Source organism: Hetaerina americana, unplaced genomic scaffold (genome assembly GCF_022747635.1).
Source record: "Hetaerina americana unplaced genomic scaffold, ioHetAmer1.1.p SCAF_10, whole genome shotgun sequence".
Lineage (NCBI taxonomy): Eukaryota > Metazoa > Arthropoda > Insecta > Odonata > Calopterygidae > Hetaerina > Hetaerina americana.
Window position 1 is genome coordinate 54001554 of NW_027286070.1, and position 18230 is coordinate 54019783.

At 34.6% G+C, this 18230-nt stretch overlaps 2 protein-coding genes across 2 annotated transcripts; one reads left to right on the top strand and one right to left on the bottom strand.

The window, feature by feature from the left end:
- Window positions 1-406: 406 nt before the first annotated feature.
- On the bottom strand, window positions 407-17422 carry Cpsf73 (cleavage and polyadenylation specificity factor 73). Its single transcript, XM_071598659.1, has 16 exons — window positions 17330-17422; window positions 17156-17219; window positions 16983-17080; window positions 16277-16405; window positions 14330-14507; window positions 13327-13416; window positions 10876-11026; window positions 8038-8213; window positions 7156-7285; window positions 6707-6882; window positions 6455-6607; window positions 6121-6229; window positions 5510-5694; window positions 1505-1642; window positions 861-983; window positions 407-701 (listed from the first exon to the last, which is right to left on the bottom strand). Exons 1-16 carry the CDS (start codon window positions 17398-17400, stop codon window positions 594-596), a joined length of 2079 nt encoding a protein of 692 aa, XP_071454760.1. The 5' UTR covers window positions 17401-17422; the 3' UTR covers window positions 407-593.
- Window positions 17423-17446: 24 nt separating this feature from the next.
- LOC139700129 (NADH dehydrogenase [ubiquinone] flavoprotein 3, mitochondrial-like) lies at window positions 17447-18228 on the top strand. The gene is made up of 4 exons (XM_071598660.1): window positions 17447-17519; window positions 17610-17650; window positions 17741-17903; window positions 17976-18228. Exons 1-4 carry the CDS (start codon window positions 17462-17464, stop codon window positions 18113-18115), a joined length of 402 nt encoding a protein of 133 aa, XP_071454761.1. The 5' UTR covers window positions 17447-17461; the 3' UTR covers window positions 18116-18228.
- Window positions 18229-18230: the final 2 nt, after the last annotated feature.

Below are 18230 nucleotides of genomic sequence, written 5' to 3' on the forward strand. Positions count from 1 at the left end.
TGAGAGAGCCCCTAGGCCATCCACCATATTCAAACATGACCCCTTTGATTAGTAGCCCAGCATTCCACCATTTGGATATGTTATACAAAATGTGGTTTGTGGAGATTGCAAAGACTAGGTTCACCGAACTGAGGCTTTTTTACTATAACAATGCTGAAATCAACAAATTATTCACCTGTTAACTTTTTAAAAAACAAAATTGAGGACATTAGTGTATACAAATTTGAACCAGATAGTTGTGTACCTAAATGCCATAGAATACACATTTCACTGGAGAGTAATAGGAAACTGTACATGCGCTCTAATAACCTATTTTGACACAGTTCAGCACACGTGTTACGACTTAATTGCGAGACTTCCAAGTGAAAGCAACTCAGGAATTTTCAGAGTTTGATGTGTAACTGACAAAACTTAGAAATAACATTTTATTCTTTTCTTATAAAATAAATCAGGCTAAACATAGCTTCAAATCATAGTGAAAATCATGTACAAGTCTTCTCCAAGATGCAGAAAACATAAAATGTTAGTGCTGTGAGATTTTTATAGTTAATCAACACAATTCTCACAACCCAGCGTGGATGAGCATTCAATCATCATGGCTTCATAACTTCAAATGGAGTAGGTGATAAGGACTGAAATAATTTTGTAACAGCTGTTCGAACGATTTGTTGAAAAGTCTCATCTTCTTTGCAGATCACCTCCTGAAACAGTCAAAATAATGTCAACATACATCTATACTTAAAAGGACACTGATTACTTCAATATTACTACTTTCTCAAGACTCATAAAACATGCATGACATTAACACGATCACTTTTAGGTTCCAAAAATATAGCAATGTGTAAAAATAAATATCTTACAAGGTTATGCAGGTCAATATCTGCTCTTTTGTTGTCCACCGTAACATAGAGTTTCTCTCCCTTAAAAATCTTCGGCACAGACTCTTCTCCAAACATATCTTGAAGAAGCTCAATTAGACATTCCTACAAAATAAGTTATGCAATTGGCATTTACTAAAAAAGTATAACAACATACGTTATCAATAGAGTGCCATCCAATGCCGTTCACTGCCTTTGAAATTCTGATCCTTAACTGAGCACATGGTATGGGCACTCATGAGGCAATGAGGTTCTTTTCAGTTAAGAGTGAACTGATTCCAAAACATCTTTTTAATTTCCCTCCATTCTTAATTACCTAACCCATTTCACAGCTAATTAGTGCTACTCTCTTCGCACCGCTAATAGATGTTTATGAATATGTACAATCAACCATTTTTTTATTATTTAATCAAGATCCATTGCTCTAGATGGTAATTCCTGCTTGACACAAAATCTTCCCCTAGAACAAGAAACTAAAGAGTAAGAAGTGTGTCACCTTCAGGCTTTTGAAAATGGAAGGATAAGAGCTATGTTGTCACATTCTGAATGTCACAGTAACTGGCACATGTAATTCTACAGCCTCAACTTCATTCATGTAAATATTATGCATCTTCAGTCAAATCTACCTTGAAATGCATCCTGTCCAATTTAGAAGGTTGCTGGAAAAATTTACTACTTATAGTTGATTCATCCAGGGATTCTGCCTGCAGAACCCCAACCAAAACAGCATCAGCATACATGTCTGCAACAGGACTAGCAACCCACTGAAGGGAGACAAATAATTCAATGAGTACATAATTGAGCATTCCCTTTTATTGTTCTTTCATTTTAATAACAGTAGTAAATTAATTAAAAATAGCAATTTTCCACAAAAATGTGTTGTGGTAAAACATTTTTGTGGAAAATTGCTATTTTTAATTAATCATGATATTCCACCATATCACGCCTGAAACGTCTCTTTTTAACAGTAGTAAATATGCAGTGTGTACTCTGAGGGCCTCAACTTCCATTAAGCATCTTTTAGTTCAAGGGAAAATTCATTTTCTTGATTCACAAACTAGTCAGACACTTTCACCAAATCAATAAACTTTGGTGGTGCATCCAATTATTCCTTGAGTTCTGAATTTTAATGTTGAAATAAGTATGTAACAACCAGGTAAATCATCATAGAAATTTGCTAACAAGATACCCCTCATAATTAGTTATGACCATCTATCTTTTATGATGCTTCCCAGTGACCCTGACATCCACGAGCTTAGTCTAGAAAGTGTCTGCAAAACAGGGAAGCAGCAGAGAGAAGACAATTCAATAAAAAATTACCTGAGTACACAATATTACATTCACAAATAAAGATGCTCTCATGATGCAACTCTGCACTTCTGGCAAAAAATAGCAGTTTTATGGGCTCAATTTTGAAATTCAAGTATACCAGTAGATAAAAATTAAGAATATTTTTGTTTTCTCTATTGTATGTATTCTCAAAGCATAGATTCTTTCCCCAACATTGAATTACAATTGTCATCAATGCGCATACCATTGAGTTTGTATCACACACAATGTCATATTTGCGGAATAATTATATTCATTTATCGAACGACCCACATACCTACATTTAAAATTTGTTGTCTCAGGCGTAACTTTGTGGAATTTGCATAACATATTAAAATGTAATGAAATAATTGAATTTGTAATTCCACACACTTTATTTAAAAACACGACCCAGGTTTCGACGTTGAACGTCATCATCAGGTGGTCCTCATAGAAGCACGCTGGCTATATATACCTTCTGATCATAGGAGGGGGGGGTTGGTCAGAGAGGGAGGTTGGAGGGGTAAAAAGATTACAATGTAGCTGGGAAGAAAAGAGAATTACATTTTTGATTTAGAAGAGTGGTAGGTCTAGGAGTGGGGAGTGGGAGGGATACAAAATTTCGTTGGCAAGATCATCTTTCCAACGGACACATTTCAAAATTTCTAACTGCTCCAAAGCATCGAGCCTTTGACCTTTTTCTTCAAAATGAATAATTTTTGTCACAAAGTCACTTTTGTGGTCACTTTCGATGAGGTGCTTTGCAAAGAGGGATGTTATGTCCTTATTTTTTACACATGTTTGGTGTTCTTTAATCCTTTCTTTAAATTTCCGTCCTGTTTGCCCAATATACTTTGTGCTACAATCCGAGCACTTTAACTCATACACTCCACTCCTCTTGTTTTCGGGGACTTTGTCTTTAGTGTGAGAGATCAGGTTCTTAAGGCATGAACGACTGTAAAAGGCACATTTAATTTTTTCTTTAGGTAAACTTTTAATTACTTTTTGAGAAATAGTCCCAAGATGTAGTTTTCTCCGCCATTTGGCAGTGGGATCTTTTACATGTTCGGGGTTGTAAATGTGGCTTAAGGCTATTTTTGTAAGTTTATTCCATTTAAGTTTATTTATTAGATCTTCTGAATAACCATTGTTTACTGCTTATGTTTTAATTACATTAAGTTCCTTATTTACATTGAATTTTGACATAGGGATAGCTACACTTACCAACATTTAGAACACAGGATACATTTACCAACATTTAGAAACTGCATTGGTTACCCAATACCTTGTCAATGAAAAAAGACCTATTAGAACAGAATGAAGTAATACACATTTCAAAGAGCTGGAGCAGTACATTAATATGAGGGTTATCCCAAAAGTACCTGACCCAACATAGAAAACAAAAATTTTTGAAAAAAATGTGTTTATTTTTCAACATAATCTCCTTTCAACTCTTAACACTTTTCCCAGGGATGATCAATAAGTTCGATGCCCTTTTTAGAGAAAGAACTGTATTTCACCTCAAAACAGTCATTAACTGCCGACATCACTTCTTCATGGTTGGAAAATCTTTGACCATTGAGCCATTCTTTCAAGTTTGCGAACATAAATTAATTGGAGGGGGCTAATTCTGGCAAATAGGGTGCATGAAGTAGCAATTCAAACTTTAATTCATGAATTTTCGCCATTGCAATAATAGATTTGTGAGGTGGTGCATTGCCTTGTAAAACAACACTTTCTTCTTAGCCAAATTTAGCCGCTTTTGCTTGATTTCTTCACTCAAATGTTGCAATAAGTTCGCATAATACTCGCCGATGATATATTTTTCTTTTTCAGGATAGTCAATGAAAATTATCCCATGCACATCTCAAAAAACCAATGCCATGACCTTGCCTGCAGATGAAACAGTCTTCACCTTCTTTGGAGTCAGTTCTCTCTTTTGAATCCATTGTTTTGATTGTTCTTTTGTCTCGGGTGTGAAGTAATGGACACATGTTTCATCCATGGATAGGAAACGGTGCGAAAATTCTGCTTTGTTGCTGTGAAGCTTTGCTGAACACTCAATTGAAACATCTTCACCACACTAGCTTCGCTCTAATGAGAGCAAACGCGACACCCATCTTTCTCATGTCTGCTAGCTTGTGCACTTTCAGTGGACGATCATCCAGTATCACTTTGTGGATTTTCTTCACCATTTCTGGAGTTGTAACCCCATTTGGTCGACCAATGTGATGCTTGTCTTGACAGTTCGTACTGCCTCATTTAAACTTTGCTACCCAATGTTGTAAACGAAGGAGCAGACTCACCCAGAGTGGCATCCAGTTCAGCTTTTATATTGGTTGGGCTGAGGCTTTTCAAATAAAAGTATTGTATCACATAACGATGACCAATTTTCTCCATTTTCACAAATTCACTGAAAACGCTCACTATTGATGGCGGCCAAACAAATGCTAAACAAGGAGGCATCTTCAAACTTGGAACATATTCTTTATAGATTGCATACTTTCTAATACAGTGATATTTTTCAAACAACTACTGCCATCTCTAGGTCAGGCTGGGTGCTCCTGGGACCACCCTTGTACAATAATAATACATTTACGCCTATTCTATAACCACATCGTGAGCCAGTGGTGATACATAGTAATTTTGATAAATTACTTGGAAAACTTTAGAGCTATGGCATAAACATGTATGTATAGTGATCTTGACATACATTTTTAATTACTTTCAACCAGAATGAAAATGGTGTTTTTTGTTCAAGTCTATGGTAATAGTTCAACTTTTAAGCAACTGGTTGAGGGCACTGCAGAGCAGAATATTGTGTACATGAAGTTCAAGATTTAAACTTCTGTTAAAAGGGAAAACTGAAGATGGAAGAGAGTCAAAACTTACAGAGATAATTTATATTGGCATATATTTCAACAAAGGTTTATCCAATCCCACTTATTAATTCAAGCTTATAGCAGTTTTTTCCCTATTCACACCGACAAAGCAGTTGGAAGAAATTTGACATCTCCCAATGAAATAATTCCATTTTTGGTTCATGAGTTCTCCCCTTCAACACCCTTTGGTAATCCTACATCAACAAATAATTTAAACTGTCCATTCAAATTTAAGGAACCATCTACAAAGTTCTGACAGTTTGAATAAGCTTGGAGAAAAATAATTTCATCTGAAAATCAATCATTCTCCAATTATCTGCCATGGGCAATTGTGAAGTACCCTGATCTCAAGAAAAGACATAGGTTTTCTGACACCTCCTCCTTTCAAAAAACCAAGCACCATAGTAACAATTACATAAATAAGTAATACTGTGATCATACCTCTAGTGTCAGCACCTTTCCATCTACTGTCAAGTCAACAGTGTTGAACAAACGCATGTGGTTTTCATCCAGGAGGTCCATTGTACCTGCCAGTTGCATCAGTGTATGTTTCAGTATCAACAATGACCCAGAAAAGTGAACACTCTGTCGCTGAACCACTTGACTCATACTCATGTCAGTGTACTCTGAAAATTAATGAAATATGAAGCACATATAAATTAAATAGATGCATCAATTATGATATCAGGGGCATATTTTTCAACATGGTAGAAATTACAATGAAATTAAAACCTGTTAACTTTTGTATATGTGCCTTAATTATACAAACAATGTAATTGATATCCTAAATTTCAAAGCCATAGCATAAAAAATCAATGTCAACATACCCCAATGATTTTTTGTTTCTGTAATTAACCAAACTAAATAATTTGCACTTAATCTTTAAAAATACTGAAATATGACATACAACTGAATATTATTTATCCATGATGCAAACAACTTTTACTGTTATTTCCATCAATCAATTCAATTACTCCATGGTATTCCTTAGATAAATGCTCCAAAATATTCAAATTGCTGGCTCAGATAACTCAAAAAGATTTGCAACTTACTTGATAGATCGCAAGAGGCAAGCATGTGGTAGTTGAAATTCCTTTTGACTAGAATGCCAGAGAGTTTATGATCTGGCTTTGGTTTCTCCATTGCAAGGGTTCCCATGACCTGAAATATATTATTATTGCTTTTAAACTTAAAGATTGATAATTTACTCTAAAATTAATCATGATTAATAAGAAATTTCTACTTTCAATGGAAAATGGACATCACCTTCCGTCACCTCACCAATTATAAGTAATTAGCACAGCATTATTATATTTTCTATTATTATGAAATAGTGGTATGCGTACGTTCAACTAAGAAAACAACAGCACATTGACGTGTACCAACCTTGGCCATTTTTTCACCCCGGAAATAAAGCTCCACAGCCATTGTGTTTCGAGGATTGTGGATCTCAATGCTGGTTGATGCATCATCCTCATATTCTCGCATTAATGCAGCCTTGAGACGGCTCATTTCATTCTGTTCTCCATGCACCAAAACCTATCGAATGAGCCATTAATGCTTTCTCTGTTACGGAGGGCTGGTGAATTTTTTTTCTCTGAATTTATCAGCCAATTACCAAAGGCACTCATTACTTACCACATGTGGTGGCTTAAGAATTCGAATGAATTCACTTGTTTGCTGATAATCGGTATGTGCTGAGAAGGAAATGTAGTCAACAGACATCTTCAGGGGTAACTTCTGACCAGACATGGTTGCTATTTCTTCTGGCTCAGAGAGAATCATCTTCGCCAAAGTACCTTCTACACAATAACCTATTATGATAAAAAATTATTACACTGAAATTTAGTAGAATTTGTTAGCACTTGTTATCACCAAACTTAATCCTGGTTAACAGGTTTAGAATTCAGGTTGTCTATTTCTGACATGAAATGGGGATCTTACATGGGAATGAACAAGTTCATAATACAATTTAAATAACTTCCAAATTGGGACATACAATTAATGATTCAGGATTCAATGAAAAGAGGAGTTATTTAATCAGGACAGTATGGTACTTCATGGCCATAACCTTGCTCATTCCTTACCAGCAATGATGACCCCATTCTTTGCATCTGTACACCATGATTCAAACAGTTCCCTTGAGAGACCACTCTGCATCATACCAGGCGAGGCCATCACTACACATGGGCCAACATCCTCAAAATGGTCAATGCCCTAAAATAACAAATAGTATGCTTTCATCAAAGACTTCAATATAACTAATAACTAAATCTCTTCATAAGCAAAGAAAACATTAAATATAAATCTAAAATATGGAACATAAGTAATAGGCACACGTGTCTAAATATGTACGTATGATGCAATATTTTGAATTCAATTGTTACAGCAGGTCAAAATATGGCCACCAATAAACAGTATATTACATGCACAATAGCATGTATATTAAATAAATTTCATACAGTCAACAACATTTATTAACTGTTCCTATTTCACGAACATTGTCTGAATATTAATGGACCTTAGGTAGTAAAGGGTTTCTCATAATTTCAATTTTGCTACAAAATGAACTTTTGACACATAATACAATGAGAACTTGCTATAAGTACCCATACCTTTGATGAAATAGGATAAATTTTCGGTAGTTGATCGATCATTATCCAATAGTAGATGGATAAGAGTATGAAATAGGGAATGATAAAAGTTCTCTACTGTATGTGCAGCAGCTTGCATTATTAGATAATGAGTTACAAGAAAAAGATTTAAATTAATTAGTACCCTTCCACCACTTATATTGGCAGAGAAATAAACAAGACAATTATTTTGTTTTCCATTTCAAATATGAATAAACATTCATAAAAAGCAATAGGCCCCAACCACTTTAAAACAAGACATCAAAAACTATTTTATCAATGAAATGGTTGGAAAGAAAAGAGTGGTACCAGATTTTTTTGAGAGTAAATGCTCACCTTGAGGTTAGAAATGTGTCTGAACACAAATGGGTTATTAATAGCGATTTGTCTTCTGATGCGGTCATTCATTGCATTGACATAAGTCTGATAAACTGCCATGCACTTTTTTGCTAGTGAGGAGGCATAGTATATTGGAATGTCATGTAGTTCTGGGTGTTGGCTCCAGTATTCATCTGTGATAAAATATTTAGAAGTTAATGCATTAGAGATATCAACACATTAATCTAGTTATTTTTCCATCATTTTAATATAACAATTTATCAACAACATACTTGTTCAATAAAATCGATAATAATTAATTGGCAATAAATTCTATAAATCTATCTGTAAAGTCTGTTTAGATACCACAAAAAAGGAAAGTGACAATAGTATATCCATCGGAGAGCATTTCACAATTAGTGCTCCCTTCACCATTTAGTTAGGCTTATTTTGGAAGATACGAATGCTTTGGAACCGAACTTGAAGAGACTAATTAATGACAATTGTTAATTTTTGTAATGTTTACTCAACAAGTATTTAAGAGGCCATGGATATTTCTTCTGAAATATCTTAATTCAGAAATAAAAGGTGTTCTTTAAGGTATTATATAAGATGCTTTATTCACAGCATGAGAAAATTCTCAAGTCACTCTCGGAGAAGCAACAACCACTCCCTATTTCTTAGTACTTAATCAAATCTTCTAACTACCCAGAAAGAGTACGAAAGTCCTTAAGTTTCATTTAATCTGGAAGAATGTGAAAAAATTTTATTTAGTTTTAATGAGCACTTTGAAATAATATATTTTATTTCCAGTGATAGAAAACTACACAAATTAAAAGACATAAACAACACTCATTATTGGCAATCATTAGATAACGTTTCTAGAAGCAGAAATATATTGCAATTGCAGTAAATATCATTACGATAAGCCGATGAGACTAAATAAATCAAAACCAGATGTAAATAAGGTGGAAGGAGGAATCAATTCATAGCAATAGTTGTTAAGGAATCTGGTGAGTGAGGTCGGCTGTGATTGGCACATTGATTGGCACAATGCTGTCAACTATGCAATAATTTTGCAGGAAAGTATAATACAGCAACAGCATCTGTCACCAGTAATACGAGTTGAATATTTTGTGATGGTGTCCAGTGCTTGAGATTTCTTCACAGGTGTTGGAAGGATGAAAAACAAATTTTTCGATAGCATTTAAAATTAAAATTACACAGCAAAATCTTCACAGGACTAAATTTGACAACACTAAGCACATTTAAATTAGAATGACTAAAATTTACAATCAATGCAAAATGTATCCAGTAAACTGTGTTCTTCCTCTTACTCTCTAACTGAATATGAAGTCAATCCTGATACTACCTACAAGCTAAGAATAAACAAACTGAAAGTGCATTTTCTACATTTACTGATTGTTATTAATCATATACTTGAGAATCTATGGATGCATACAGGTTCTCACCCCACGACTGCTACTCCAATACCTATTCATGTGTTCAAAATGATGCACTGTATTATATGTATCTCAAGAGGAATGCAGGGGAAAGAAAAGTGAACATGTGTGTTGTGGATAATTTGTCCTATTTCTAATATTTTCTCTTATTTTGACCACGTAACTGGAATGAACAACAAAAACATTACAGTTCCTTAAGGTGCAGGAAAAAAATGAGTTCAATTACCAGTTAGTAATCAACAGAAGAGTTTGGCTATATGATTAATGTTCACGTTTAAGGGCCTTGGAGAAATGTGCATCATGGATGAGACAGTTCCTTAAGTGTATAAACAAAAGTTGTAGCAGTGTGGGTGGGTAGTGTCTTAAAGAGGTTGCACCGTTTACAGTAAAAGCCTTAATTTCCACTTTTCAAGGGCCGTTGTAGAGAGCCAAAAATGAGTTACTTTATAAATAGAAGTGAATTGAAAAAGTCCCTTATATTTTAAAGCCCACTCATTAAAGTAAGGGAACAAAAGAGACTCCTGCTAACAACATACCAGAAAAGACTATAATCTATTATGCACTTTTGTAACCAGATAAGCACTCAATTGAAAGTTTTTTTTAACTTGATTTCAATGGATAGGGGTAAATTTCATAAGAGATTGACTGAAGCAAACTGACTTCACAACATGAGAGAAAATGAATTAAGGTAATGAGTAAAAAAATTCTAAATTTATAATGCCATTAAGAAATGAATAATTTACAGGCAAATATATACAATTTGATTAGGCAAATTTAAATAAGTTTTTAAGAATAACATTTAGACTTATAAACTTGTATTGCACTTTCATATCAAGACTTTAAAGCTTTATGATGATGACTAACACACAACACACACCCACAGGATTACTTGCATTTTATTCAATATTTTGCTCATAGATTTTAGGGCACTGTGTTCTCTATCTTTTGCACATTATTATGGAGCAATATGAACAACAAAAGGAAGTGTAAATTTCTACCGCTAATGGCTGTGTACATACAATGCCATTATTTTTGAAATTCTTAACTCCCAAATCTCATACTACTGCTTATGCACTATATACAATAGGTTTAATCTAATATTAAATCTATCAATCTCCAAACAATAATGACAAAACATAAAATTATTGACATCCTGTCAAAAAACGCATTGGAAAATTTGCATTCCATTGAAATTCCAATTTATGAGAATATAATAATAAGGATTTCATTCATCCATGTAAATTGCCCTTACCTATACTATTTAGCAAAATAACAAGACCAAATTTCTTGACTAGACATTATATTTTCAGGTCCATTAAACACTATGACTATCTACTTTGTCAAACATCTTGTGAATTCTAGAAGTAAAACAAATTGTTTGAATATCACAAACCAAGAATAAGGAGCAGCTCCTGGGCCCTGCCCAGGGCAAACACTGGAATGAGACAGCGTCCCCCTCGGTTAACAATGTCGTGAACAAGGCTTGTGAATCGTGCCTCTCTCTCTTCCCGCTTCTCGTGGATGTGAGTGCCATATGTTGACTCCTGGAGTTTAATGCATCAGATTAATTTAATCAACACAATGAAGCAATTAATCATATTGCGTAACATATCTGCCACATAAATATGCAAAAGCAAATAAATGAAATAACCACAGGAACCACTCTCATATTGCCACATATTGTAGTAGTAGTTAATAGGAGAGGCAACAGACAGATAAGGTCATTTTTTTGATTGGGATAGATTAATACATTAGAGGTAGTATAATGAAGTAATGAAGGAAGAATAGATAGAATCCTGGCATCTGCATTAGCCTACTCATAATGAAAGGCACGAAGTGGTCCACAATTAAACATCCTATCTAAAAGATGGCATACTCCGCTTAGAGTTCTCTCCACCAAGCAACACAAATAGGGATTGGGATACCACTGAATTTAACTGGCAACTCTGGGATTTGAACCAGAGCCCTCAGGGTGAGAAGCCAGGAGATTTGCCACAACTCTACACAGATCCTCGCCAACCAGTTTCAAATCACAGTCCCCAACTTTACATTATACCACCCATATACCTAACTTTAATTTCTCACATTTTCATTCATTTTATCAACTGAATCAAACACTTTATGCATTGGATCACAAAAGTTACTAATTTTACTATCTCTATTTTCCATCAATCAAAATCTGGTTACTCTTCATCTGATGTTACACTTTCTATATCCCTACCCATCCCTTATTACACTTTGTCAGTATTTTTGAGATCCCTGTTCTCTACATTTACAGCACTGGACAAATCAGTCAAATGATCTTTTCTAAAAATATTGGATACCATCATATTAATGAAGAGCAAGTATTCTGTGCGTGGGAACAAATTTTACCACCAGCACATTTATTTGGGAATTCAGTGCAAACTCTGGTAAGGTTCTTTTATCATGATTTGGGAAGGAATACACTATTTGCTGCAAGAGGATAGTTGCCATTATGGTAAATAAATACCTATTATGTTTCCATTACAGTAATCACAAATCACAGCCAATATCTTTAAGATAACTATTTTAAGGGGCATCAATATTACTGCAATAAAATTTCAATTTATAATTAAATATTTTTCTGAAATTGGGTCTCTAGTTAAGTCAATGGAAAAGATTACAGAAGAGGCCGCATTAAGGTTTATCATCTACTTACTTCACTACCTAGATCAGGGATGGCGAACCTTTTGGTGATGAATTGTCAATGTTTATTCATATAATAAGAGTATGCTCTTGAATTGCATGCCAATCCATCGAATGATCACTGCGGAATTTCCTGTCCACCCTCCCAGCTATCTGCCAAAATAATGGTTTTACATGCCACTTTGGACACATGAGCCATAGGTTTGCTACCCCTGACCTAGATGGCAAAGTAAATCATTAGTCAGTGTTTTAAGCAAGTACTGCTTTGAAATTTGGGTGCTTCAGTGCTGCGGTCGGCATTTGGCACGTGTGCACCATGTAGCTATATCTATTAGGAAGCCATGGATGCTATTATGGAAACATTCGACCCTGCATTTGCATTTGATTGTATTTAAAATTCCTCCGCCAACTGAGACTCCCACTGACTGTGAAATATATGCTGTGATTCATTTCCCTAGGGCTTAAGGTGCGAAAGCAGCTGAAACTCATTGCCAGGTCAGTGAAGTTTGTGGAGAAAACAACAAGTGATGGAATGGTATGGAAATAAGTTAAAGCTTCTAGAGATGGACACACCAATGTTCATGATGATCATTACTGAAGCTTTGTGAAGAAAGTTGATGAAAAGGTGAAAGAGAACATATGCTTTACAATTTTTCTGATGAGTTTCCTGAAATGTTCTCTATTAAATTGTGACCGAACATATAAATTATTGAAAGCTGCACTCACATTGTATAAAATGTAGACTGAGGTGCAAAAAAGCAAGCAGTTATTCAATGCACTGAGTTTAATTGAGCAGTAGGGCAGTTTCCTAGACAATAGAGAAGGTGATGATTTGTTCAAGACAAATTGTCACTGGTGACAAAACATGGGTGGCATAAGATGCATCTGGGCGGTCAAGGCCACGACGATGATAATTAGGTCAAAATGACCATTTTGCAGTGGCTGTCTAATTGGACAGCAGACTTATTTGAGGATGGGATTCAAAAGTTGGTTCTATGATGTGATAATTGCCTTATTATTAGTGAAAACTGTTTTGAAAAGTAGATTTAAGTACAGACCTTCATGTAAAAAATTTAATTGTAAAAAATGCATACTAGTTTTTGCATTTGAAAATGGCACTTAACTGAAAAAAACATGCCTCATTTATAGTTATCTTAAATAATGAAAAAATGTATACCGTTATAAGGACATCAGGATGAACATTAGGGATTTCTGCTGCCATCAGATGCCGATCCTCTTGCCTTGAGAAGTCTCCAGTATACAGTATCTGCAAATTAAATTCAATGACAGCATGATTATAGAAATGTATGTTATAGTTGATATTAGTGCCAAATTGATGAATTTTGATGGGCCAAAGTACAAAAATATAAGGAGATGCAAAATTATTTACAAATAATCAATTTATGGCAAAAATTAAGAGACAAATTATTGTAATATGCTATGTGAGTGTGCTGCATTTAGTTGTGTATGCTAATTCATGCTTATAAATGTAGGAGGGGTTGGTCTGTGTCCATCCAAAATTTTCATCCTTATTACAATAAAATGAAAATATGAACCAAACTTGACTTGTGAAGCTCTCTCTAGCATAATGCTAGTGAAAATTGAATTTTCCAACAATTTCCATATCAGACAGATGTCTAAAGAGTATGCTTATCAAACCTCAATTTCCCAACTTGGATGTTCATAATTATTATTTTAATCAGTCTGAAAATTGACCATAATTTACCCATTTCTTTTGATTTATTACTGTAAAAATGTCAAAATTTAACCTACAATATTTTACAAGCTGTTGCACTATTTCCAAAGCAAAGTTTTATTAAATTCTATAAGTTGCAAATTAAGTTGAATCTTCTTCGCATTCCCATTGAATCAAGATTGACAAAACTCAGTTTCTGGGTCTATTGCAGACTCCAAATTTTATACCTATTTTTATAAGCAAGAGAAAATCAAAACACTTTCAGGGATGGAAGTGTGATTTAAGAAGTTTACATCATTTTTATAGTTCTCCATTATTTTTTTAAGCCTAAAACTAAGAAGAGAAAAACTACAGTTTACCATAATCAAAAACATAAAACTTCAAATTACAATCACATGAACGAATAATGGAAAAATTACACAAAATTCATTTAAAATATATAAATAAAATAGGCATTCATAAGAACTATTGGATGAAGGCATACCTTTACTCCAGCAATTTCTATCATAAACATAGCAGCTCCCAAAACATGCCCTGCATTGTATGCCCAGAACTTAACACCAAAAACATCCTTTTCCTCATGAAAGTTTATTGTCTCAATCTTGTCCATGCTGGCCTCTAGATCTGCTTCTGTATACAGCATCTGCTCGGTAGCAATGTTACTGAAAATTCAAATTAAAGAAAATGAATGAAGTGCAATACTTAAATACTGGAAGTCACAACAAGAATTAGCAAAAACCTGAGACTGTATTATGAAATATTGTTTGTAAGTCATCTGTGAATGATTTTACATCACAACATCTCTTGATTCAAAATTGGATAGTAACTTCAAGAAACAAATAAATTAAATCTTTGATTAATTTAGTTTATTATTTTAGTTTAAGGAAATAATTTGATATGACCACATACAGTATTCAACCTGCATATTAGCTGGATATTAAGACATCACTATGAACCTACAGTACAAATGCTCAAAATCCAAAACAACACATTTTAAAGATCTCTTTTGCCCTTCCTCCTCTTTCCTTGACAAAATAGGTCTCTATATATCTAGGAATTATTACTGTAAATTAAAGGTTTAGGTTTTTTATGCTTGTATCATGTTTTAAAAGGTTATGCAAGTAGAAACTACAGAAAATTTACCTCCTATAGTGATAATAATGAATGCAGCAGACTTGAAATATTTTAAATATACTTCAACTGTATGGGCGCGGTAGTCCAAGGGGTAGAGCATTGGATTACTGACCGGAGGGTTCCAGATTTGATTCTTGGGCAAGTCTCTGAGCACCTGCAGCTCCACCCAAGCTATGTGAATTTTCGGGTACCAGATCTTCCTGGGAAACCATAACCAGCACAGGGAAAGGAACTGGCCCCCCTGAAGTGTGAATTTCACACGCTGTTGGGCTTAGTACTGGGTGAGCTCTACCATCACCTACCTAACCGACCTTCGGGTTCATTACTGTCTTTATGGTTTTTTTATACTTAAACTATGCAATACATTGCAATAGAGTGAATGAGAACTAAATACTGTAATAATTGAAAACACAAATCATGTTAAGATAACCAAGTTCTTTTTTTAAGTTTGAGAAACATGACAGGAGAATTATTTGGATTGAACCATACTTTCCTGTTTCTTCAAGACTGTTTATTCTCAACCAATTGTATTTCTTTTCCTTGCCTGTGTGATTTTTTGTTTAGCCTGAGTTCATTTGTGAGGCTCTTCAGCATCACTTTGGCTATCTTAGATACAAGTACCATGAAGTGTTTAATTAAGTTGCTCCAGAACGTCTTTATTATACTCTTTCTATTTTATTCATTAATATTCTCATAAATGCCTTTCATATGAGATTGTATTTCATTCTATAGTCTTAGTGCTCATTGAGATTTTGGTTTTGTTGAAATAAAAGATATATCACTGGGTTTACTTGTAAAACGAAGAACATGAACACCAAATTTACATCAGTGAGATTCAGATACATACCTACAAGATGCTTCCATGGCCAATTAGTTTGAATAATTGTTCTGGGCAACAAATATCTCAGAAATCACAATGACCCAGGCTCCTACAGTGAATTCCAAATTTTATCTTCATGGCTACACATAAATTGAGTCTTCTCCTTTCGTTAAGCAGAGCACTGAATACAAGTGTTGTTATGAGTCTAACAAAACATAGGTATTTGAAATTAAAATTCGCATTTTATGAGTCAAAGTCCTCGTGGGTTAGATTCCCGCCTAGGTGGAGTCTCCTCCATCTAGGGCTTGGTAGTATGTAATTGTCTTCAATGTAATTTCTAAGGGTTAGGTGGAGGAAGGGACTATAAGTCTAAACCTTGACCAATCAAGTCAATAAATAAATAAGAGCACCTACTTTAGCAAGATTCATTAACATATTGGCAGCTTAAATTATAATTATAGATAAACATTAGCTTACCTAACTTTGATGTAATCTGACAGCAACCACCTGTAGATCGCTTTAGTAGCATGTGTCATAAAACATCTGCCCTTGAAGCTGGTTTTCATAAGGAACCATGGTAATGCGCCACAGTGGTCCAGATGAAAGCTAAATAATAAAATAAGAGTACATTTTAACAGAAAGTAAAATTATTTACAACGTCATCATCGAAATATATATCTACCCTGAAACCTTAAAGCGATTAATCCATCATACTCGAATGAACATTCTTCGAATGTTAACAATGTAATCAGCAAGATTTACGGAATGGGTCTGGAGTAGGGAACAGAAAAACTGGCCAATATATAACAAGTTGTTGCAATTTAGTGGCTACGAACTAATATACACAATGGATAACGCGCAGCATGCTGTGATTAAAAAATTCAGCAATTAAACGGCTCCTGTTAAACCCATAAGCTTCCGTGGATAATACTAACCCTGTCAGATAAATATTCAGTACGGCTTTCAAAGCAGTTTCGCGGATTTTATCTTATAGGCACTCTAGAGCATGTCATATTGTCTACTGAGTTCATCAACCATTTTAGCCAGGCTGTTGAACTCTCTTTCTACCATAAATCCCCTGAACCTTAAAGTGGATTTGAAGCGATTTGCGAATCAGATCACTTCATAATACCCATATAACCTTTTTTTACACACTGATAGCATTAATTCTCCACACACTTACTGTGATACAAGAAGGAGATCAATTTCATCGGCTTCCACCAAATCGACGAAGGGCAATGCATCCATTCCTGACAAGCCTGGGTGAATTCCACAATCCAACTTAAATAGAAATAAAAATTTATTTGAATTTATCCTCGAAAATTATAACATAATTTAATGACCTCAAAATTTTACCATGATTTTCTTTCCTTTGAACTCTAACATTATACATGATCGTCCCACTTCTTGTCCAGCACCCCTGAATGTAAATAAACAATTATAAATAATTTTCAGTCTCAAAATTTCACTAAGGGATAATATAAAACGACAGTTTTCTAGCAGTTAGAATAGATAACCTATGTTACTCACAATGGCCTAATGAGTAATAAGTCACTTTCCTCGGCTGGGACCTGAGAATCAACTTTACGTTTGGCCGCCATTATTTCCCTACAGCAACGCCGGTGATTCTTCAGGCCTCATTTGTTTATGAAGTGATATTTAATGCTTCTTTTATTTTCATTTTGGAGCTTCTGCAGTGGAAGCACTGAGAGGGAAATTGGTGAGAGGGCAATTGAATGTATTGTCAGAATTAGCTGTTTTCTTTCCATTTCATCACGTTTATTGTGCTTATATTTTATTAAACATCTAGTTTCGAGAGTCGGCAATATGAAGTTGCTGTCAATGTTTAAGGTAAATATCTTATGGGATACTTCTACGTCTGGGCGATAATTATGCTAGTTTGAATTTTTGCGTATATTTATGATTATTATGTTTAAATAGGTAATCAGTAGATCTGCAAGACCCAGGACTCTTTCCACGAAAGCGACTGAGAGTACGACTGCATCACAACCTGGTATGAAATCTAGTTCAACAGGGTCCGGTGGACCAAATATCGCCGCTGTTCCTGGAGTAACCTCCAAAGTCATGAGTATCCCGAATTCAGGTATGCAAAAATTATGACGCGAGTACTCTGAAATATATTGACCACTTGCTCATATGAAAATATTATTTGCAGAAGTTGGGCCTGGTGCTTCCAAGAGCAGCTCTTATAAAAATCCCGAATATTACTGCTACAATCCATTTTCGTATGCCGAAGCCGAGGTGGAAATGTTCAAATTTAGGCTACCTCAACCATCTAATAAAGCATCTAAGTAGTTTAAAATATATTCAGCCATAGTTTTCGAAGATAATTCTGCTGAAGTTTAGAAACTGTAAATAGCATGACCCTGTAAAAAAATGTTCTCAATAAAAATTATTAAGATTAAAAATA

Bases quoted from the DNA above. Each gene is read 5' to 3' on its own strand.
- Cpsf73 (XM_071598659.1), bottom strand. From the start codon at position 17,400: ATGGCGGCCAAACGTAAAGTTGATTCTCAGGTCCCAGCCGAGGAAAGT. The intron at 11,027-13,326 runs GTATACATTTTT...ATTAAACTCCAG, and splicing joins ATCCTGATGTCCTTATAACG to GAGTCAACATATGGCACTCA. The intron at 702-860 runs GTAAGATATTTA...TGACTGTTTCAG, and splicing joins ATATTGACCTGCATAACCTT to GAGGTGATCTGCAAAGAAGA.
- LOC139700129 (XM_071598660.1), top strand. From the start codon at position 17,462: ATGCTTCTTTTATTTTCATTTTGGAGCTTCTGCAGTGGAAGCACTGAG. The intron at 17,651-17,740 runs GTAAATATCTTA...ATGTTTAAATAG, and splicing joins AGTTGCTGTCAATGTTTAAG to GTAATCAGTAGATCTGCAAG. The intron at 17,904-17,975 runs GTATGCAAAAAT...TATTATTTGCAG, and splicing joins CATGAGTATCCCGAATTCAG to AAGTTGGGCCTGGTGCTTCC.